At 50.6% G+C, this 22,834-nt stretch overlaps 1 protein-coding gene across 2 annotated transcripts in view; it reads right to left on the reverse strand.

The window, feature by feature from the left end:
* Positions 1-22,834, reverse strand: part of TTYH1 (tweety family member 1) — a 44,370-nt gene continuing 21,536 nt past the window's right edge. The window contains exons 3-14 of one of the 2 annotated variants that reach the window (XM_077315621.1): positions 18,517-18,628; positions 16,027-16,247; positions 14,918-15,013; positions 12,108-12,180; positions 9,362-9,437; positions 8,389-8,444; positions 7,292-7,384; positions 7,007-7,099; positions 6,106-6,248; positions 5,012-5,203; positions 1,622-1,700; positions 1-1,033 (exon numbers count right to left, since the gene is read on the reverse strand). In XM_077315621.1, coding sequence (XP_077171736.1) covers positions 953-1,033; positions 1,622-1,700; positions 5,012-5,203; positions 6,106-6,248; positions 7,007-7,099; positions 7,292-7,384; positions 8,389-8,444; positions 9,362-9,437; positions 12,108-12,180; positions 14,918-15,013; positions 16,027-16,247; positions 18,517-18,628 — 1,315 coding nt within the window. In that variant the 3' untranslated portion in view covers positions 1-952. The remainder of the gene's footprint in view (positions 1,034-1,621; positions 1,701-5,011; positions 5,204-6,105; positions 6,249-7,006; positions 7,100-7,291; positions 7,385-8,388; positions 8,445-9,361; positions 9,438-12,107; positions 12,181-14,917; positions 15,014-16,026; positions 16,248-18,516; positions 18,629-22,834) is intronic. The other variant, XM_077315622.1, reaches the window with a different exon arrangement.

Below are 22,834 nucleotides of genomic sequence, written 5' to 3' on the forward strand. Positions count from 1 at the left end.
TAAAATAAAGTTTCCCTTTTATTTTAAACCGGGCAAATTCCAAACGCTTGTTAGTGTTGCGGGGGGGGGGGGGGCTCTAATTAGGAACAAGGAGGCTGGTGGGGAGCAGGGTGGCTCTGGGCCCCATCTGGACCCCCCTCTTCCTACTCTTCTGGTCTCCTCGGGGCTCCTGGCAGCCACCCTCCAATCCTTCTGGTCTACCCAACTCTCACGCCTGGAGCAGGGCCGTTTCCTGCTGGGGGGGACGGCACCCCGCCATTGTTTAGTAACCTGCCACAGGTGAACTCCCTCCCGCTTCCGTTCTCTTTCAATTCACCCTTTTGCTCATTGGCTCCGTCCCTCCATTTATTCCCTTTTTATTTTTACGTGTGCACATCCCCACATGGCGTTCCCGTTCTTTTGTTGTCCATTTTCCCTCGCTAAACCTCCCACCTGCTCTTTTCTGGAAGGGTTGCTGTCTGCTGCAGAAACGAATTTTGTAAACATTGGAAAGGCTACCTCGTTTATCATTGCATAAGGTTTGGGTGGGTCAGAGTCCACTTTGCATAAGCAGGTAGCAGCTTTCTCGTCCGTTCGCTCGTTGGTTTGCTCACCGTCCGCCCCTCTTGCCTTGCTCAGCTGTTCTCCTTGGTCCTGCTTGCCAACCGGCCGCCTTTTAAGATGGCGTTCCTTTCCTCGGGTCCCCCTGTCTTTTATCTTTCTCCCACTCCTCATTCCTGCCTCTGCCATCGTCTCTCTCGTATCCCTCTCCTCTCCCCTCCCTTTCTTCCGGAGGCCAGGCGGATTAAGGGAGTGAAGAAGAGATGCTGGTCAAAGGGCAGGGAACGTGGTGAGCGGGTGCGCTTCGGCTGCACTCTGATAAGAAACTGGGAAGGGTTGGGGGGAGGTGGGGGATCTGCTCTGTGTTAGTCAGATGGGTGTGGAGGTGGGGAGAGGGTCTTCTGGGGTGCATCTAGGGCTGGTATCCGGTCCGGTAGGGGGGTTCCACTTCTTCGCTAGCACCGACGTAAGATGCTCGCATGCTGGGGGAATACTGCGGGGCGAGAGAGAGGTTGAGAGAGGTGAGTTTGTCCAAAGGCTATATTGCAACAGGAGCCGGGAGACAAGAATCGATTTCCTCAGAGCCCTTCCATTGGCTGAGGTTCCCGGCCATGAAGCCGGCCTCGGGAAGTGAGAAAACGGATGAGGGTACAGCAGGGTTTCTCCACTCCAGCTTGGGCATTTCCTAGACATTTGGGGTGGAGTCTGAGGACAGCAAGCTTTGGGAAAGGGGCAGATCTCGGTGGAATATAATGCCACAGAGGCCACGCTCCAAAGCAGCCGTTTTCTCCCGAGGAACTGATCCCTGTCGGCCAGTTTTAATTCTGGGCGACTGGCAACTCTCAGATGCCCTGCGAGGCCTGCCTTGGCCATTCCGGACAGCTGCCCCCAGCCCACAGAGAGCCCATTGGTGGTCCTGAAACCCAAGGCTGACAAGCCTAAATTGTGGATCTCAAGAGTTCTGACAAAACCCCCATTTCTGCAACCTCGGGCTGCCGAACCGGAGCGAGCCGCTATGTGCTTGGTGCACGGTGCGCGGCCTCGTGATGACACGGCGCAGGGACCCACGCCGCCAACTTACCGAAGGGGGTGGGGAATGGCGGTCGATGAGGGGGACGCTCTCAAATCGAGGACTGCCACTGGACGAAGCGCTTTGACTCCTGCAGGCGACATCGACAAAGGGGTTCGCATTGCACCTGCCCCCTCGCCCCGCAGCCCCTGCTACTCCCACCGGCCCAGATCTGGCAGGTCGGCGGCTTCCCAGATGCTGTCAGAGACAGTGGAAGCTTCTGCCCTGGCAGCCCTTTGCAGCGAATACAGCCCTTAATTAATTTGCAGGAAGGAAGCCAGAGACTGATGAATTCAGGCCTGAGAAGGTCCTAGGTCAGGCGTGGCCAGACTGGCTCCCCAGATGTCCATGGACTACAATTCCCACGAGCCCCTGCCAGCAGGGACATCTGGAGAGCCACAGTCCGGCTACTCCCGTCCTGGGTTGATACCTAGGCTGTGGATCCTCTGCCTGGTGATAGAGATTCCCACCGTCCAGCTTTTGAAGCTTGCATCCCAGGTTCACTGGCGTGCCCGTGGGGAGGGTGGGCCCATTCCCCCACCCGACAAAAAGAATCCACATCCAAAGTGCATCGGGTTGGGATTAGGATAAATCCGGGCCCACCCCCTCTCCCGTTCCCACTAACATTTGGACCACATTCTGATCTCAGTCTCTCAGCGAGGTCAGGACAGGGCAGCAAGAACAAAATGTACAGGGGAGGAGGGAGGAATATAAAGTTGAGATTTCGGGGATGTCAGAAATTCAGCTTGGGGGAGAAAAACAGACAAGGAACCGAGATTAGGCTCAGCCATAGAAAAGAGGGTTAGAAACATTCTGCAAAAGCCTTGCTTTGGGACGAGATGGGCTGATGGGCGGAATGATTCCTGGGCCCAGTTCAAGTGAGAGGTGTCAGCTTTGGGGTGGGAAATATCGGGAAGTTTGGGGGGATGGAGCCTGAGGGGGGCACAGTCTGGGACGGGGAGGGACATTGGTGGGGCCGATGCCACCTTCCGAAGTGGCCGTTTTCTCCAGGTGAACTGCTCTCTGTCACCTGGAGACCTCCGGCCACCATCTGGAAGTTGACCTTGGCAATCTTGACATCACTAGGCAGGGAAAAGGAGCAGGTATGAGCTAGTGGCCGGAGGCTGACCGGAAATGGGAACTGGTGAGCAAGACACAGAATGGGCAGACAGAGACAGCTGATGCAAACACAAGGGATCCCTCTCCTGCCCCACGCTAAACTGCCTGCTCCCGCTCTCCCGCAGAAGGCAGGAACCGGTCCCAGCTTTACCCAGCTCTGACATGGAGAGCTGCTCCCATCAGCTCACCCAGTTTCCACCCAATGCTCATTAAGGCCCTTTGGCACAAATTTCCCAAGCTTCACAAAACCAAGTCACGACAACCTCCTTTCGCCCACGTGTGGCTTGGAACTGGAGGTCTGTTTCACACCAGTGGCCAAAACGACTGGAAGGAGGCCCACTCAGCACGGTGACTCACACAGAGTGGCAGCGGGAAGCCTCCTGCGAGAACTGCTAACGTCTAAGCATCAGAGGTTGATAGGATCATTCAGTCCATTCGAACCCTGCGGCGTCCCTTGGAGGGGGAGGCCCAAAGCCGCTAAATATGTTGTCGGGTTTGTATCACCAATAAGCGGACCTCTCGCATCACGCCCTTTTGGGAATGACTGGTCCAAATAACATCGCCCCGTTTTCCAAAGGGAGTGTGGGAGGCCCAGAGAGATTCATGTGTTACATATGCTCATGGGAGCATCCGTGGGCAGCAAGTCCCGTAGCCCGAAGCCAAGAACCCCGACATGACTGGCATGTGGGATTTGGATCTTTCTGCCTTGGCTCTTCCCAGCACTGGGAAACAGTCACGTCGGCCAAGGGATGGAGGGATGCAGAACTCTTGGGCAGAGGGAGGAGCAAAAGCAGTGGGAGGAATTGGAGCTCTTCTCCTGCCTTTGGAAGCCGAGCAGCACAAGGCACAGAAGAGGGGGTGCCAAGTGACTGCAGACGGTGCCATTAACGGCCACGCCCCACCAAAATCTTGCTCAACACCCCCTCTGCTACATCTTCACGAGGCAGGGAGGGATCGGCCAGCATCTCTTGCAAAACAACTAGATTTGTAAATGCTCTGAGTCTCAGCTAACACCCCCTTTCCAGTCTAATAGTGATTATCTATCTATCTATCTATCTATCTATCTGGGCTCCAAGATCACTGCAGATGGGGACTGCAGCAAAGAAATTAAAAAACGGTTGCTCCTGGGGAGGAAAGCTATGGCAAATCTAGACAGCATCCTAAAAAGCAGAGACATCACCCTGCCAACAAAAGTGCGTTTGGTCAAGGCTATGGTCTTCCCAGTTGCAATGTATGGCTGCGAAAGTTGGACCATAAGGAAGGCCGAGCGTCAAAGAATTGAGGCTTTTGAACTCTGGTGCTGGAGAAGACTCTTGCGAGTCCCTTGGACTGCAAGGCGAACAAACCGGTCAGTCCTAGAGGAGATCAGCCCTGACTGCTCTTTAGAAGGCCAGATCCTGAAGATGAAACTCAAATATTTTGGCCACCTCATGAGAAGGAAGGACTCCCTGGAGAAGAGCCTAATGCTGGGAGCGATCGAGGGCAAAAGAAGAAGGGGACGACAGAGAATGAGGTGGCTGGATGGAGTCACTGAAGCAGTAGGTGCAAACTTAAATGGACTCCAGGGAATGGTAGAGGACAGGAAGGCCTGGAGGATCATTGTCCATGGGGTCGCGATGGGTCGGACACGACTTCGCACATAACAACAAATCTATCTATCTATCTATCTATCTATCTATCTATCTATCTATCTATCTATCTATCTATCTATCTATCTATCTATCTATCTATCTATCTATCTATCCCCACCCATTCAGGAAACCCTTCCAGGGCCATCAAGAAACCCCAGAGGAAGCCTGCGCTACACAGATGGGGATTACGTCGAATCTTCAACTCACATCAGATCTGACTGCTGCACCTAACAGGGTGGGGACCTCAGACCCGACCTACAAACTCTGCTATCTGGGCCCCAGCCCATCCGAAAGCTTATTTTCTTTTATCCAAAACACCTCAAGAGGACTTACAACAGCGTGCAAGAGAGAGAAAGGTCAGGAAACATCTGAGACAAAGGCAGGTGGGGAGAAAGACGAGCGGAATGAAAGGGATGTGAATGCCGGGACGGCGGAGGAGGCAGGAGGAGGAAGGAAAGGCAGAAGGGGCAGGGCAGGGAGCACTCAAATGCTCACTCGGGGGGGGGGCGAGCCAGCCCTCCCTCCCCCCCACCACTCGCGCACTCAGCTCTTTGCCATCGCTGGCGGCTCCAGGCCCCTCCCACTTCGCAGGGGGCACCGTGACCGAGCGCGCGGGGAGGGGGTTGGGAGGCGGGTGCTCGGGGCTACTCACATGTACTGTGAGACGGGGGCGTTGGAAATGGGGGGGGCCGAGAGGCGCAGGCTGCCACGGCTGCCCCAGCTTGAACAGTGGCTATAGGAGCCGGGCAGGGTGGGCCCGGCCCCCCCCGCGCGCACCGTCGGCGGCCTACGTGCCTGGGGCGTGAAGGGGTCGTCGTCCTCCATGTCGTCATAGTCCGAGTCCCTGCACAGGATCACGAGGAGGGAGAGAGAAAGAGAGAGAGAGAGAGACCGTGAGGGGCAAATTTAGGAGGTGTCGCCCTGCCTGGCGTCCCAAGTAAGATTGGGGCCATGAGACCGTGATCCATCAGTTCTGTAAGGCCTGCAAAGCCAGGCTTTTGGCTGAAGGCCATTGATGGGATGTCTGCCTGCAGCCCTGGGCCCATTCTGCACACATTGGATAATGCACTTCCAATGTACTTTGGCAGCTGGATTTTCCTGAGCAGAACAGGATAATCTACTTCTAAAGTGCATTATACAACGTGTGTAGAATGGGCTGCGACCCATCCCTGTTAGACAACTGTACCATTCCATTGTCCCCAAACTGTTAATTGCTCCCAAGTTATGTTTGATGTTGACTGTCATGACTGTTACGACTATAATGAGCTGTTCTTACTGGTAAAATATTTGATGTATGCTCTGTTTTAATGGTTCTATGGACACCGCCCCGAGACGTTACGGTGAGGGGCAGTATAGAAACTGAATGAGTTAAGCAAAAAACTAAATTTGCCTTCCTCTACAGAGCCTTCCTTGGTGGTCTCCCATCCCAGTACCAGCCCTGCTTGAATAAAGAAATACGCCTGGTCTTTCACCTCTGGTGTGACCCCCATAACTCAGCCTGCTGGGAACTGTGCAACCACCAAAGGGTCAGGACTGTAAGCTTCCATCTGCCTGCTTGCCTATGGCTCAAGAATGCCTTCTAGGCCGGAGGGCTTTACAGAGTTGGCAAAAGGATGGCGTCTCCCATTTTTGGATAATCGTGGGCCCACAAGAAGGTGCATGCCTACACGGACTTGTTTGTGTGATGGTACTCAGTCTGTCCCCTGCTAAGGCCCACCACCCAAGACATTGAGAGTTCAGGCTTACCTGTTCTGGAACCTCTTCCAGGCTCGGGGCAGACTGCATACGGCTGTGGTGAAGGAAAGGGCAGAGAGGAAGGAGAAGAGGAGGAGGAAGAGCAGGCCTTCCATGCCGTCGTAGCACAGCCCTTTCAAGGCATCCACGTAGTCCTGAGGGAGGGCGAACGGAAGGTCATCATATAGCCAGCAGGGGCTTGTCTGTGGTGGCCCTAGAGCTTCGGAACTCTTTTTTGCTAATTCCTCCCTCCCACATCCTTCTCCAAAATGCTGCTTCTGCGAGATGGAGGTCCCCTAGGAATAGCTTAGAAGAAAATCAGATGTCTCCTGCAGGGGAGGTTAGCAAATCCGTCTCCCCACCCACCATATGCGCCTTAGCTGGGCATAATACCATAGAAGCCATGCTCCCAAGCAGCTAATTTCTCCAGGGGAACTGATATCTGTAGTCTAGTTATAATTCTGCTAGTTCTCCAGTCCCCCTCTGAAGGTTGGCAACTTACAAGTCCATTTTTATGGACAGAAGGTGGGTTAGATATATTTTTAGAGCACAAACAAATGAACTGATAGCGGTGCATGTCCCCCAGCCTGGTATAATAATAATAAATTGTAACTAGGTTGGGAACTAAATGGGCTCCCCTTGACTTGCCATTCTGTCGTAGAGGCCACCTAATGGCCTTGGCTCCTCTAAGGACCCCTTAGGATGCTAAGCATGCCCTCTAAGCCCACAGGGACACCTGCATGATAGCATGAGGAACCTTAGAGCCAGGCACGATGTCCTGGAGGGGGCTGCTGAAGAAGGTGCAGATGGCAATGGCGACAGGAAGAGAAGGAGAGGGACGGCAGCTCCGTGGCCCTATCAGAGGTGGCTTGCGGTCCACCTGTCTGTGGAGGAAGAAGAACCAAGTAGGTACCTTGTGGAGTCCCCGGCAGTTGAGCAGAGCGACAAGTTGATGGAAATTGCTTTCTGTGGTGTTCAAAGTGCTCTGGATGGCCAGGATGCTCCTCTGCAATTAAGAAAAGCCATGAGGAGGGAACCTCCCTGGTCACCTGGCTTGCAGCCATTTAAGTCCCCCTCGGAGGGAATCTCCCTGGTCACCTGGCTTGCAGCCATTTAAGTCCCCTCATCCCAGCCACTTCCAGTCCCTTTCCCAAATGCCCTGGCTCCCAGGAACCCTGCTGTGTGCCTCCCCACTGACCTCAGCGGCTGGGAACTGTGGGACAGCTTCCCTCTCCAACCCATACAGCTGAGAGTGTATGTTGGACAGCGCCCTCTGACACATGGTGAGCCTCTGGATCCGTGATGCAAAGGATTATGGGAGAAACAGAAAGCACTGCGGTCGGAAAACAATATGCCAACGGTTGCACAATAAAAGTTTAAATCTTATTTTATTGCATGTTTTTAATTAATGTTATTGTGTTTATATGTTGCACACTGCCCTGAGCCACTCCTCTGCAATGGTGGTACAGAAATAATAATAATAATAATAATAATAATAATAATAATAATAATAATAATAATAATAATAATAATAATAATAATAATAATACATTGCCAATAGCCCAGTGGAACTTCTAAGGGCCTGAATTCTCAAGTAAGAGCAGGACAAGATTCTGTTCCTCTTTGCCTCCAGACAATTTGTTTGTTTTGATATTAATAGCACATATCACAATAGTAAAAATCTTTTTCCGTTTGTGCATCTTGACAACTATTAACTTCTTTGTCATTGTTTACCAAACACCTGAGTTCAATATCAAAGAGATTTTATACAGAGGGAAATGGAAACAGATGTAAAATTAGTCCAGTGTCAACCAAAAGTCTGAAAGAGTGTCACTGATCAATGAACCCCAAACCTAAGCTCTTTCATTTGGCAACTTGTCGATTTAACCAAACGCGCAATCCCCTGAGCCAAAAAGGTGTATAAATTCAGAGGGGCAGCAGACTGTAGTAGCAGAACAAAAGTTAAGCATGTTAAAGACCAGCAGCTGTTTAAAGGGGTGAGCTTTTGCAAGTCACAGTTTGCTTCGTTATATGAAGGTGTCGATACATTTTGTTATTTTAGATCCAATCCAAAGCCTGGAGCTGAATTCAGAATGCTGAGACGGCCCAACTATTTTGACAATGTCTTGAGGATGGCTCATCCCTCCATGTGACTAATGAAAACAGAATGGACAATGCATGGCCAGTCATTGACTGAGCACTGGCCTACTTTTCACACCTGATCCAGGGTGCACATTTGGGGGGGTTACCTTGGCACAGAATTGTTTTCCCACAATGCTTTCCTGGATTACCTACCTGCTGGAAAGGGTTAAAGACGTCCTGGCTGCAGGTTAAGTAGTATTGCAGGATGTCTGCAGAGAGAGAAATGAGACGCTGGGTCCATCTGAACTGGTATCATGAAGTTCCCTCCATTATCGCTTCTAAGGGTTTTGTTCTTTCTTTCAAACTGACTTATTCCCAGCTGACTTATGGCCACCGTGTGGGGCTTTACAGGCAAGCGACACTCAGAGGCTGTTTGCCAGGCAAGCAGCAGCCAGAGCCGACTTTGCTTAGCTTCCAAAATCTGATGACAGCAGCCTAGCCTGGGCTACCCAGGTTGGATTTTCTAAGGTTTGCTATTTGTTTATCCATTGGGCATTTTCCGATGCTACACAAGCAACAGAGTGCTGTAAGCCCCCTCCTCTCCCCCCTCCCTCCCGGCAGCCTTTCTACTTTTGACAAGCACATGCCAGAGCAGGCATTCAACCGGTACAGTTTTGCCCCCATCTTTGTGTCTCTGTCAGCACAGGATCTCCCAGGCCCCCAGAGAAGTGCAGCCATCTCAGAAAGGAATCAAGAAGTACCCTGTGGATCAATTCTTGTAAGCAAGGGTGTTAGTAATCTTTGCGTGATTTCATGATATTTCATAATATGTTATCTGTCAACCACCCTGAGCCAAAAGGGAGGGCGGTGTAGAAATATAATAAATGACTGAACAAACAAACAAACAAAGCCCCATGGAGATTCACCCGAGGCCAGACTATGGAGCAAAATCTGAACCCCAAACTCCCAGTCAGGCCAGTTGGAAAAGAAAACTCCTGTTTCCAGGGCTTTGGCAGCAGCAGATGTCAATAAAGCACGTCAGGACATGGATATCAACATGTTGATGCCTGCCTATCTTGAGCCACTGCTGAAAACACAGCTGACAGGAGCTGTTTCAAAAACTGGCCATCCTCCGCTCAGATAAGTGGAAACCTATCTTGCCCATTCATGGCAGCTCTGTTCCTACCTGGGCTGAGTCCAGTTCGGGCTTGGGTTGTGTTCATCACGTAGCCATCTGGTTCGAAGCAGAAATCACTCAGTCCCTGAAAGGGGGTGGGGAGAGGAGGAAGAGGGGCAAATATTTCTGTCATTGTGTTCTGCTGTGATTGGCATCTCAGCAAAATCCAGCAACAAGCAGTGAGATCACCTGCAGGAGGGCTTCCGTCTAAAACCACCGTTCTAATTTTGTCACACACTTTTGCATCGTTGGTTGCATGTCTTATACTGCGCTGATTGCGTCGTTTCAAAATTTGGTCCTCCGCTTCGACTCTCAGTAAGAAATGCGGGTTGTAAATAAGAGTAGCTAAATACCTAAATGCTAGGTGGGACCTAGCATTTATAAATTATTACGTTTCTTTCAAATCAGGTGGCGGGGCCTTGATCAGTGGTGAAGCAAGGCCTGTTTGTTGATCGAGAATCAGAATCACGCCAAACACCTTTCCCTTCCACTCTCCACAACAGACACCCTCGTGTGGGAGTTGGGGCTGAGAGAGCTCTGACAGAACGGCTCTGTGAGAACAGCTCTGAGAGAACTGTGACTAGCCCAGGGTCCCTGTGCATTATGTGGGTGCGACAGCTTGGAACAGGAGGTACCAGCACTGCAAGGGGCGTTGGAACAGGGCGTGTGGAATTATCATGGAATTTTTGTGTATGACCTTCCGGGCTTTCAGACCTGAGAGGAAGACTCTCTCCACATAGACCTGATAGCCACAAAAGAACTAGACATCGACCATGGAGCCTGGGAGTGCCACAGAGCATGTTAAGATTAACACTCCGTTCATACCAGTTCAGTTCAGTTGAGTTCATTTCGGGTCGTGTCATTGGCCTGGGATCACTGAAAAAAACGTCATGCCTCCAACCCATTCAATACTTCCTTTCGGACCTAGAACTTACCCGATCCTTCCCTTCAGCTCTGGATTGCCTGGGGAAATTGGTAGGAGTGGAGACGTTTGCTCTCAGAATCGGTAGTCTCAAAGAGCCGTCTCCGAGTAATCTCAGAATTTCCCAGAAAACCACCGTGTGAAGGACGGATTAGAAGGAAGGCCTCATAGGGAGGAGGACAGGAGGGTTAGACAAAACGGGGCAGATTCTGCAGGGAGACCTGGCCAGGGTAACAGGTGTTCTTGCTTGGAACTGGGAATCACTGGGACGGCCAGAGGTGATTTTGGGTGGCTGCGGTACTGAACTGAGGCACTTCAAAAGGGCTGTGTCCATTTGTGGAGGGGACAGAACATTAGTCGAGGCAGCTGGAAAGTACACAGAGTCTGTGTCGTGCCTGCTAATTAGAATTAAGTGGAAAGTGTGTGTGTGTGTGTGTGTGTTTGTGTGTGCAGAGGGATGTGATGATGGGGGAGGGGGAGACGGACCGTAACTCTGGCTGGAAATGCCAGCAATTAAATTAATGTGCTTCAGAGAGCAGGGACAGGCTTTCTGCTAGGCCACCCAATCAGTCCTTCAGAGATCATAAGGTGGCCCTCGTTTTTCGTACAGGGGGTTCCTGGTCTTTGGACATCTGCAGGATGGGCGAAATTACAACTGCTTAGCACAAAGGCACAGCGGCTGAAAAGGGAGCAGGGGTGGCGTTTCTGCCTTTCTCATCATGGATGGATAGACAGATAGATAGATGGATGGATGGATGGATGGATGGATGGATGGATGGATGGATGGATGGATGGATGGATGGATGGATGGATGGATGGATGGATGGATGGATGGACGGATGGATAGACGGATAGACGGATGGATGGATGGATGGATGGATGGATGGATGGATAGACGGACAGATGGATAGACAGATGGATGGATGGATGGATGGATGGATGGATGGACAGACAGATAGACGGATAGACGGATAGATGGATGGATGGATGGATGGATGGATGGATGGATGGACGGATAGACGGACAGACGGATAGATAGATGGATGGATGGATGGATGGATGGATGGATGGATGGACGGACGGACGGACAGAAGGATGGATGGATGGATGGATGGATAGACAGACAGACGGATAGACGGATAGATGGATGGATGGATGGATGGATAGACGGACAGACGGACAGACGGACGGATGGACGGACGGACGGACAGACAGACAGACAGACAGACAGATAGATAGGCCTTTTTCATTCTTTGGATCATGGATGTACCACTGAAATATTTTTCAGGCTTCGAAGTACCAGGAAGTGATGTCATCTGGTCACAACTCCCTGCTACAACTCCCAGAAGTGAGAGGAGCCTCGAGTGGCAAAGGTTTACATGGCCAAAGCCCCTCTCCATCCAACCCCCTCCAGGCCCACCATTGGCCACTTTGGGAGGGGGTGGGTCAACCCGCCCAAGTAAGGGTAGACTTTTGAAAAATTAAAACACCCTTTTTCCTTTCCTCTTCATTTGGAACCAGAAATGGCAGGCGCAGGGTGGAAGGGCTCTCCCCAGTCACCTTTCTGCAAACCTTCACACTGGAGTAACCATTCATGAGTCATTGTGAATCATAGAATCACAGAATAACAGAGTTGGAAGGGACCTCGTGGGTCATCTAGTCCAACCCCCTGTGCTATGCAGGACACTCACATCCCTATTGTGGTACCATGCAGGACTGTGGTTGGGGAACCCTGCCCTAGATGGTTCCCATTCCTCCTTTCCCTCTCCCAGCTTTGGATTTCCTCAGTCCAGATCTGCTGATCGAGGCTCCCACCCCAAGCCCTTGACTCACCACTGCTGCTGCGGTCTCCAAGCCCATAGATCCCCAGCTCAGGATGAGAACCAGGAAACTCATCACAGTCATTCTGCGGGAAGAAAGAAATGCACTTGAATGAACACGGAGCACTTCCCCTTTCATCAAGTGGCTTTTGCACCAGGGACAAACTCTCCCTGTTTTATTTCATCTATTCTCACTTTCATTTATATTTTTGACAACGGTTCTGTTTCTCCTCTTTTTGCGGCTAGGTGTGTAGATTTGGTTGGTCTTGCGTTTGTACGTCACATGGATGCGTTTCTGCCTATGTTGTCATCGATGACATACATAATATTTGTCTAATGCTGATTTACCGGTGCAAAAATAACGTTGGAAAACCATGGGCATGTGACAGCAAACGGTGCAATGCACGAAAACCAAAAAGAACAGGAAGATGGAGACTCATAGGTCGTTTTGCACAAGGAAGAAGCAAAATTGAGATGGGGTGGAGTGAGGCTGAAACAGGAAATCTGGTGTTGAGTCAAACCACTGCCTGGCTCTCCAGGCTCTCGGGTTTCTCCAAGCCTAGCTATCTATTACATGGGACTGAACCCAGAGGTATCTGCTCTGGCCAGTTCACCAGCTGAGTGACCAGAAAGAGGTAGGGACTCATCTCATCTCCCCAGCCAATATTGGTGAGGGACATAAGGGGCTCTGCTTTCCAACACCGTGCAGCTCCTCCGAGCCCGTCAACAGGAACATGGAAAGAGGTAATGAGTGCACCATGCTCTGGATGTCAGCACCAGCCCTGCTTCTGAGCCAGGGCTCCCTGTCACTTTTCTTCTTGACGGAAGCTGTATAAGACCCAGCTGCATGGTCAGGTGGCATCCAGCAGATGCCTTCATTCTCTACTTTTGCACCAGCCCTGCTGGATTCAGTTTCCCCCTAGCTCTCCGAAGCCTCAGCAGTGTCTGTTGGTGGGGCACAACATGGTGGCGAAGCCAAGAGGGACGGCCACGCCGACCGACCGCAGAAGGACCGCAAAAGAGCCTCGTGGCTCCTTCATGAGTGTACTGCGGCCAAAGCTTTTCAAGATCAGAGGCTGCAATATTATGTTTGTGAAGCACATCCTCAGTTGGATGATAGATCCATAAGTAGGGAGAGAGAGGACACCCTGCCCCCCAAAGTATAAGCAGCAGGGTTAAAGGACTACGGGGGCACAATCTGTGATATTTTCATGCACCACTGAGACGTATGAGGAACAACCTGTGATACTTTTATGCACCACTCAGACGTATGCAAGGTAAGCCCAGCCGCCGTTCAGGAAAGCAGAAATTGGCCATAACGCAATCTCCCTAGCTTGGCTAAACTAATTTAATCTGATTCCAGGCCGCTGTCTGTCACCACAGTTCTGGCCTTAAGGCAATGCCTGATCGGAATCTAGGAGCCGGCAAAAGGAGGTTAATGTTTCTTAATGCCTGTGGGTGGTCCCCTGAAGGAGCAATTATATTGGGGAGGGGGGGTGAGGCTGCCATCCAGTGACAGGACCCCTGATCTGCATGCAGGAGGCCCTCTCCGGCTAGAGAAGGATCGGGTAGCCAGGGATGTGGGGGGCACAGGCCCCAGACTCCAGGGAGCCACTGCCGGTCCGAGAAGGAGATGCTGACCTTGACAGACTGACTCAGTAGAAGGCAGTCAGCTCCTATATTCAGCTCAGCCTCAGAGCCGGAAGCCGTGGTGATTATGTATGAGAAAAAGCAGCCGGCAATTTGGGAGACGGGCGGGGGCAGAGAGTCGGGAGGGGGAGACGGGGAGGGAAAGAGGGCAGAAGACAGCCGCTCTGTCCGGGTTTCCAGGCCAAACGGCAAGTGATGGTAGAGGTCTGGCAGGGGAATCTCCCCAAATGTTTCTTTGCTCCCATAAGGAGTGGCTGAGAGGGTGAGATGTGATTGGGGGGGGGAAGCTTTTTCCTCCTTGCTATTCCATTTCCAGGGTGGAAAATCCCCTCTCCCAGGCTGATTTTAGCTCTCCCAGGCTGATTTTAGCTGTTATAAAGGACAACCCTAGTTAGTGTTTGGGTGGGAGACCCCCAACAAAGTCCAGGGGCAGGCAATGGCAAGCCATCTCAGAGCGTCTCCTGCCTTGGAAGCCCTATGGGGTCCCATAAGTTGGCTGGGACTTTCCACCCCCATGCTCTAAGGGTACCTGCTTCCCCCCCCCCAAATGGGGATAAAGGAAACCTCAGAAGAAGGGGGCCTTTTCCACCAAGGAAACATTGTTAGGCTCTGGGCAAAGAGTTAACCCTGCCTTCTTCAGCAACACCATCCTAATCTGTTCCCTTCCCCAAAAACATGGGAGAGCCATTCCCGAAACTCCCATCCTGCGCTCTTTGGCTCCTCCTCTCTCTTTGAGGAGCAGGTAAAAGGCTCTCGTACCCCCATGCAGGAGCATCTTGCTGTCTGCATCGGCTCTGCTCTGCCCGTTTTTCAAAGCCGATGTGACAAAAATGCCTCATGTCTGCAGAAGAAACTCAACCTAAGAGCATGTCCCTTGAAATTCTCACTGGGGGGCTACGCACCCTATTTTTATGGTATATTTTTATACCGTAGCTCTGAAACAGAAAGGAAAAGCTCAATGGGAGCCCTAAAACACCCCTGAAACCAGCTGGTCTTCTGCTTCTTCTTCTGGACCAGCCGTTCTGCAGCGGACCCAACAAATTCCTTTGGATGTTTTATGGGCGCGACGGTCGGTCCCCTCTCGTGCCCCTCCCTCTCCCCAACCCCCAAGCTGTCCCAACCACGGCCCCAATGCAGCAGTGCCCGGATGTGCCCGCCAGGTGGTGCACTCACACGATTACCAGCCACTTGATCTGCTTCGCCAGGCCCAGCAAGGTGAAGAGGCAGATGATGAGGTCCAGCAGCAGCAGCAGAATGTAGGCCAGCCACCTGCGAGCGAGCGCCAGAAAGCAAAGGAGTGAGGGTCGTTTCTTCACCGCCCTGGCCAGTCTGCCCGACAGTCATCCATCCATGAGGGCAGGGGTGGCCAAATTGTGGCTCTCCAGATGCCCCTGGACTACAATTCCCATGAGCCCCTGCCAGCACATTGGGAATTGTAGTCCTTGGACATCTGGAGAGCCGCAGTTTAGCCAGCCTCCAATGACGCCTTTAAGGCCAGCCAGGTTTTATTGGGGGGCCCCCCACGTGAAAACTCATGTGCGGAATTAAACTGTGTTGTTTTTAAAGGTTCCTCTGGGCTCAGACTTTTTTCCTGTTGCCTCAGACCAACATGGCGACCCACCTGAAGCTCTCTTAGTGGAATGTTACATGCCCCTTCCTCTCCACACTCTACTCATATCTGTCCTTAAGTTACTCTGTTTTTTCTGGCCTTCCTTTTCCTCACTAATTCTAATATTTAGGGAGTTCTTCTTATAGTGTTCCATCCCCTCATGCTGCTCCATCCACACAATTCCCCCACGCCTCTCCATCCTGTTTCCCTCATGCCGCTCCATCCTCACAGTTTCCCTTGTGCCTCTCCATCCTCACAGTTTCCCTGGTGCTGCTCCATCTACACAGTTCTCCTCATGCTACTCCTTCCTCACAGTTCCCCTCACGCCTCTCCATCCTGTTTCCTTCATGCCGCTCCATCCTCACAGTTTCCCTTGTGCCTCTCCATCCTCACAGTTTCCCTGGTGCTGCTCCATCTACACAGTTCTCCTCATGCTACTCCTTCCTCACAGTTCCCCTCATGCCGCTCCATCCCCACAGTTTCCTTTGTGCCACTCCATCTTTACAGTTTCCCTGGTGTTGCTCCATCCACACAGTTCTCTTCATACTACTCCATCTTCACAGTTCCCCTCACGCCTCTCCATCCTGCTTCCCTCATGCCACTCCATCCTCACAGTTCCCCTCGCGCTGCTCCCTCCTCATAATCTTCCTCAGCCAGCCTCCCTCCTCCTCACCTGTAATCCTCCAGGTAGCCCACTTGTTCTGCTAGGATGCTAGGCCCACCGCGGGTTTCCCCCCAGAACGGGACCCCATCTAGGGTCTGTGCCACTGTCTCGGCCTGGCGGCGGGTGTTCCGGACCACGGCCACTAGGTCAGTCCGTGGTGACAGCGTCTCCTCGAGCTGGGTCAGGTCTCCACGTACGGTTGCCAAAAGGAGCTCTACTGTCTCTGAGACCTGAGGGGGGGAAGGGATGGAAATGTCATAATTCTGGTGTGGGAGGGTCACAGGTGCCACGTGCAGCAGGCATGACCATAATACAGCCAGGTATACATGGCAGACGGAACATACAATACGCCACATCCTTCATTTCACACAGTGCCCAGCAACCAGGGCCCATTCCGCACACATTAGTTAATGCACTTTCAATGCACTTTAGAAGTAGAGTTTCCTGTTCCGCACAGCAAAATCCAGCTGCAAAAGCACACTGAAAATGCATTATCCTACACATGTGGAATGGGCCCAGGTGAAATTCAAGAATTAGTTATCCTCCTGCCAGTGACCATATGATCATGCATCAGTCCCCAAAGCTGCACATGGGAGGAGGGGATGCAAATTTTTATGACCTGATCAGATTAAGTACAATAGCACAGTGAATTCTTATTCCATGTAAGGACTTCTGTCAGCCACAGGAATGACAAACGCAGCAGGTTTATTAATGGCTATTAGCTATAACGGCTAGAAATGGCCACATTCTGAAGCAGATACCTCTGCTGAGCAGATGTTGGGGACAAACAGGAGGGCTGTCTCCACTTTGCCCTGCTTGGATGCTTTCTAGAGCCATCTGGCCGGTCACAGGGACAGAACGCTGAACTCATCTAACCTTCGGTCTGGTCTAACGTGGCAATAATTTTTTCCTTAAGGAGTGACATGGATCACGGTCTCTATTCCCTGGAAATCCTGTCCAAATGCTCATTTGGCTTCTGAGATTTCCCCAGGCCCTCTTTACATCTTTCCACATTCATTTCACAACCACAGGGGCTAGAAACTTGGCTTCAAGCCGTACAGGCTAGAATCACACGGCTGTGACTGTTCACTGTATCAAAATTGGCTGTCTTTCATCAAGCAACGGAAAAGTCGCTTGCTTTTCGCCCTGTAGCCAGTGGTGCAAAAGTAAAGCTGTGAGTTTTTAGACCCTCCTTGGATGTTTATCAGCGAGATCCAAAATGATAAGGCTCTTTGAAAGATTCATATTTTGCGGGGTGGGTGGGTGGGTGGGTGGGGTGGAAGCAGCCCAAGCTGCACGGCCACGGCCAGGATATGGCCTGTTTATGTCATTTCAGAAACACAATGGACATTTTTCTTCCGTGAATTATGCCATTATGTGAACAGGATAGGAGTATGTGGGGGGAAGGGGGTGGAAGAGGATGTTGCTATTTATTTATATGAGACATTTAATTTCCACCTTTTCTCCTGCATGCAGGACTCGAAGCAGCTTAGGAAAGTTCCTAAAGGACTCAGACAGATGAAGCGAAGGCCCTGAACAGCTGCTGATCGTCCCTGTACTGCCATGGTCTTCATTTCACTTTAGGCCCAAGTTGCCACAGTATAAACGCTTTTTAATTATTTTTAACCCACCCTCCTTCTCCCACTTTACACTTTTCTCCTTCTCCTTTCTTTCTAATGCTTACTTTTTCTTGTCCTAGGCCCATTCCGCACACATAGGATAATGCACTTTGGCAGCTGGATTTTCCTGTGTGGAATAGGATAATCTACTTCTAAAGTGCATTGAAAGTGGATTATCCTGGGTGTGCGGAATAGGCCTAGGTTTAAGCCCTGAACTTGATAGCCCAGGCTAGTATGTGAATGAGAGACCACCAAGAAATGCTGCTGCCTGGTGGTGGGGAGGCAAGTCGTACTGTCATTCCGCAACTCTGATCCATAAGGGGAAGCTGCCCTAGCCTATGGTGACCAAATCCTTGGGCTGGCCCCACATATGCATAGCGCACACATGTGCACATTTCAGGTAGAAGAAATAGTTTGCATGGGGGGGGGAGCCTTAAGCACACTCTGACCACCTGCCAAGCTCCCAATACAAATTGGGCCATGGAAATTGAGTTCTCGGTGAGGAATTTGCAACTGTCCTCTGATTCACATCATGGAGGACTCAGACATGGCCTGAGGACTGAGTAGCATGTAGTTAGGTTCAAGAGGCATCATTAGGCACATGTGCGACATGCTAAATGCACACTCGACCCAGACTCAATTCATATTCCTGGAGGAAAGAGAGTCAAGGACCCTTAGGCCTAAGACTAAGGCCAACAAGGAAGAAAGGAGTCAAGGACCTTTAACTTTGCCAGGGATTGTTGGCCCGACTAATTCTAGCCTCTGTGATCTCTGGAATATGTAAGAAGGGCACAGGTTAAAGTCAGGGATACCATCCCAGGATACCTGACTCTACAAACAAGCTCTTAATGCTCTGATAGACATGCTCTCATTCACTCACCAGCGTATCGATGGCGCTTAACGTGTGGTTGGCATTCAGCAGTGAATAGGTGACCTGGTATACTCCATCGTTGGTCTCACTGTTTCCATAGAAACCAATGCCGATCCCAGCACTGCGTGTGGAGGGAGGGAAGGGAAGAGAAAGAGACATCTCAGTATCCAGGAATTCCAAACTTTGAGCCTCCTCCCAAACCGAGAGATCCCCAAATTCCATGTGGGTCAGGAGTTTGCCTCCCAAATGTTTTATATGTTACCCGCCTTGAGTCCAAGGAAGAAAGCGGGCTAGAAATTAAATAAACAAACAAACAAATGTACATCTGAGTGATGCCACTGTTGGGGGGGCTTATGGGACTGAATAGTTCTCGTACAAATATATTTCCATTCTCACGGAATCCTTGATGTCGTCAGGATGGGTTACAGCCTAGCCTGCTGTACTAGTTTTCTGAGAACAGGGGATTTGTCAAGACAGAGGAATATTCGATACAGGAGCTCCCAGGTGCTATTTGAACACTGCAGGTCTGGGGAGGGACGGAATGGTATGTAGTCTGTGCAGCGGAATAGCTTTGAGAACCAGATCTGGCAAGGCTAGAAAGCAGCTATTAGGATACAATCTGCCCGTTCAACCACTCTTTTCTCTTTAATCTTGCTTAGGAGAGGGAAGGGAGGCAATGCACAAAACACTGTGCCTGACCAAGGGATCTGGAATGCATCTCCCAGGGAAGTCTGCCTGCTGCCTGCTAAGGAGCAAAATTCTGGTGCATTCTTGGACTTGGCTGTGACAAACAGGTTCCCCCAGAGGATCTGCCCAGGTGTCAGAAATCGCCTTGATGTATCCGTGCTTGACAGACTGTAGTTTGTCTGATATACCCTGCTCAGGTTGTCTGCTTTTGTATTCAAAGTCCTTGCCAAGTGGATGGCCCTGGGAAGAGCTCCAAAGGACACGACTATTCCCCAAGCTAGTATTGCCTCTAAGCAAAACCTCTAGGAACCTGTGCCTCCTTGTTTGTTGACATAAGACTGTTGAAGTGTTGTCTGCTTGGAACACTGCCCTCTTGCCCCTGAGAAGATCTGAAAAAGGTGAAGGGCAAATCTTACCACGCCAAGTTCCAGGACACTTAATATGGGAAGTATTCTGCATTAAAGTCTACCAACCATGCACTGAAAAACCTTCACAGGGGGCACCCTAGCCCAATAGCAAAGCATCTGTGATCAGAGTGACCTGGGGAACCCAAATTGGATCCCAGAGAACAAGTTAGATTAATCTAAACACCACTGCAGAGACCTAACCACTGCCCTATGTATTGAAAAACAGCATCTTGGGAGATGTTTGTTAGGGCCATCCTTCTTAACAAACAGATTTGCAAGCCCCACATGTGCAGTCTTGCTAACAGAATCACTGCAGTGGTTGAGGCCGTAAGCCTTAATAGCTGTTGAATCTCCTTCACTGGCTGCCAATGTTTTCTAATACAGCTTAACACCATTGCCTTAATGTTTTTAGCCCTGTGTACAGGCTAAAAAGCTCTCCCTATAGGAGCATCGAGGGAAGCATCAATTAATCGCACTCGCTGAGAGGGTTCAAGGTGAGACTGTTCCCAATTCACCATCAGGCCTAACCCGTTGCAGGTGTAAATGGTGAGGTGAATGTGGTCATTCAGTAAGTCACAGCTGAGTGCCACAATAAGCCAATCGTCGACATACTGAAAGATTGAGTGGCCCTGTGTGCACAGATGTACTACCACTATAGCTATACATTTGGTATATACTTTTGGTGCTACAGCAAGGTCCAATGGGAGGAATGTGTACTGGAACACCTCTGGGCCCTGTTTGAACCTTAATTACTTCCCACATGATTGATGGATTGATATATGAAAATAGGCATCCTTTAAATCAAGGATTGCAAACCATACACCTGGTGCAAGAAACTTGATCGCAGAAGACAGTGAGACCATTCTGAACCCTGAATTTTTAAGGAACTTCTTGAATTTCCTGAGAACTATTAAACACAGATAGCTGGGTACATTTAAAGATGTTCACTTGTATTAAAAAGCCATAAAACAAATTGAAAATGGTATACGGTTGTATATGGGGCTGATGTTTGTAATTCATCATAGAGCATTTTGCACTCATTGGCCAGAACAGAGGAAGGGAGGAGCAAGTTTATTTCTGAGTGAGCTGCTGGGTAGAATTCTGCCTAACTGTTCCCCCCCCCTCTCTCTTCTTACATCTTAAGGAGGGGAACACCCTCTAGAATTTCACCGAGAGACATGTTAATAACACCCGTATTCTCTTAACCAAGGATCCCTTTGTAAATCCATCCCATGCAGGAAGACTGAACACATGTGGGGAGGCGAAAGCCCCCCCCCCCCACACCAATCCTATATGCAGTTAGCAGATTGCTGGAACAACCCTTATGCACGTTCTGTGCGTAGGCTTCTCTGTGTAGTTGCGGTGTCTGATTTTTGAAAGGATCCCCATGGCTTGTACGCTACAGTCTGCCCACGTACAAATGGAAGGATCGCTCAGTCTGCTGAACACATGAAAGGTGAGGTGGGGAAGGAGGTACCATCACGATCCTCCTGTGTTCGTGTAGTCTGAAAGAGATGTTATTGAAGACCCTTCGTTACCTGTGGAATGCTGCAGTCATTTGCTCTGCACCTATTCATCCTCCTTGGATTTAAAAGACCCAAAGGTGTGTCCCCCCCCCTCCCAGTTATACTATGAAAGCACAACATTCTCTTCATTATTAACATTACAGTTCTTCAGTAAATGTAGGTTTGCAAAAGTTCAGAGGTTTGCATGTTAGTCTGTTGTGTGGGAGAGGAAAAAGTGATCACGTCTTGGGGTTAGTGTTGCCAAACCCCAGGGGAGACCTGGAGATCTCCTCCTATTTCAGCTGTTCACCAGACTAGCAATCCCCAACCTGTGGGCCGTGGACCACATGTGGTCCTTCGACTAATTGGAGGTGGGCCGCAAAGGACACCTTCTCCCCCCCCCTCCCTGGCCCTTTACTTCATCTCCCCCCCCCCCCGGCCCTTTACAACACACTTCGGGTGTCCTTGTCTCCCAACACTCCCAGATGGGACTATCTCGTTGCAGAGAAACAAGCTCAGGGTTCCCATTGATTTGTCATTGTCATGAGTTAAAATTTCCATGAAAATAAAATGTTCCTTATGTTCCTTGTTGTGGCGTGTCTGTATCTTATTTTGAAGGGATGTTTAAACATTACCATAGCGATCAGAGAGTGTTAGGGCAGTGGTTGAGAGTAGAGGAGTAAACTACCCCCCCCCCACACCGGGGGCCTCAGTAAAAGGCGTTGAGTGGTCCCCGGCGTTGAGTGGTCCCCGGCGTTGAGTGGTCCCCGGTGATAAAAAGGTTGGGGCTACTGCACCAGACTACAGAGATCAGTTCCCCTGAAGAAAATGGCAGCTTTGGGGAGAGGAGTCTATGGCATTAGACACCACTGAAATTTCTCCCCTACCCAGGCTCTCCCTTCTCCCCCCCACATGCCCCACAAACTCCATAGGCATTTCCCAACCACGTTGGCCACGTTACTTGGGGGATAAAGGCTAACAGGTTTATTCTGACAAGTTTTGTGGATAAAACAGTGCTTCATCATCAGATGCACGAAACATTCACTTCAGTGTACAAAATGGTAGGTCGTGCTCCACATCATTGCACCTCAGTGCGCATGCATAGGCATTTCCATATGAGAGTATTAGAAATAAGATGGTTTTATTCTCCAAGTGACACATCATGCCATTCCCAGGTCTGGCCTGGCCTTGTAAAATCAGACATGCCCTGGAAGATTCATGCTCAAACTTCTCAGGCATGTGGGGGGCCCGATCCCCATCCCCTGCATACAATTTTTCTGACCTGAAATGGTCCCGGGGTGTTGTTTTCCACCCCACTGAGGAAACACATAGTCCTCGCGGCTGCAGCAAGGACTTAGGGCCAAGTTTTTTAAAGTTTGGGTCTGGGCATCTTTGAATGAGGCAAAGAATGCCCTCCATGGTAGCCTGAACTCAAAAAAATAGCATCAGGGAGAAAGCACAAACCCTGCCGCAATCCCAATCTGAGCAGGTCCCTGAGGTGCTTTAAAAATGTGCATGTACACTGGGAGGGCTGCATTTCCCAGATCCTTGGAGGCCTGATTCTGACTCAGAATATGGTATGCATGGAGAAACAACTTCAGCCTTCCCACTCCTGTGTACATGGTTTTCTGATCCAAAATGGCCCCAGGAGAAACCATTCACTTTGGAAAACTTATACATGATTTTCCCAACAGAGCAAACAGCGACTGCCCGGGGGCATTTCAGGTC

Source organism: Paroedura picta, chromosome 16 (genome assembly GCF_049243985.1).
Source record: "Paroedura picta isolate Pp20150507F chromosome 16, Ppicta_v3.0, whole genome shotgun sequence".
Classification (NCBI taxonomy): domain Eukaryota; kingdom Metazoa; phylum Chordata; class Lepidosauria; order Squamata; family Gekkonidae; genus Paroedura; species Paroedura picta.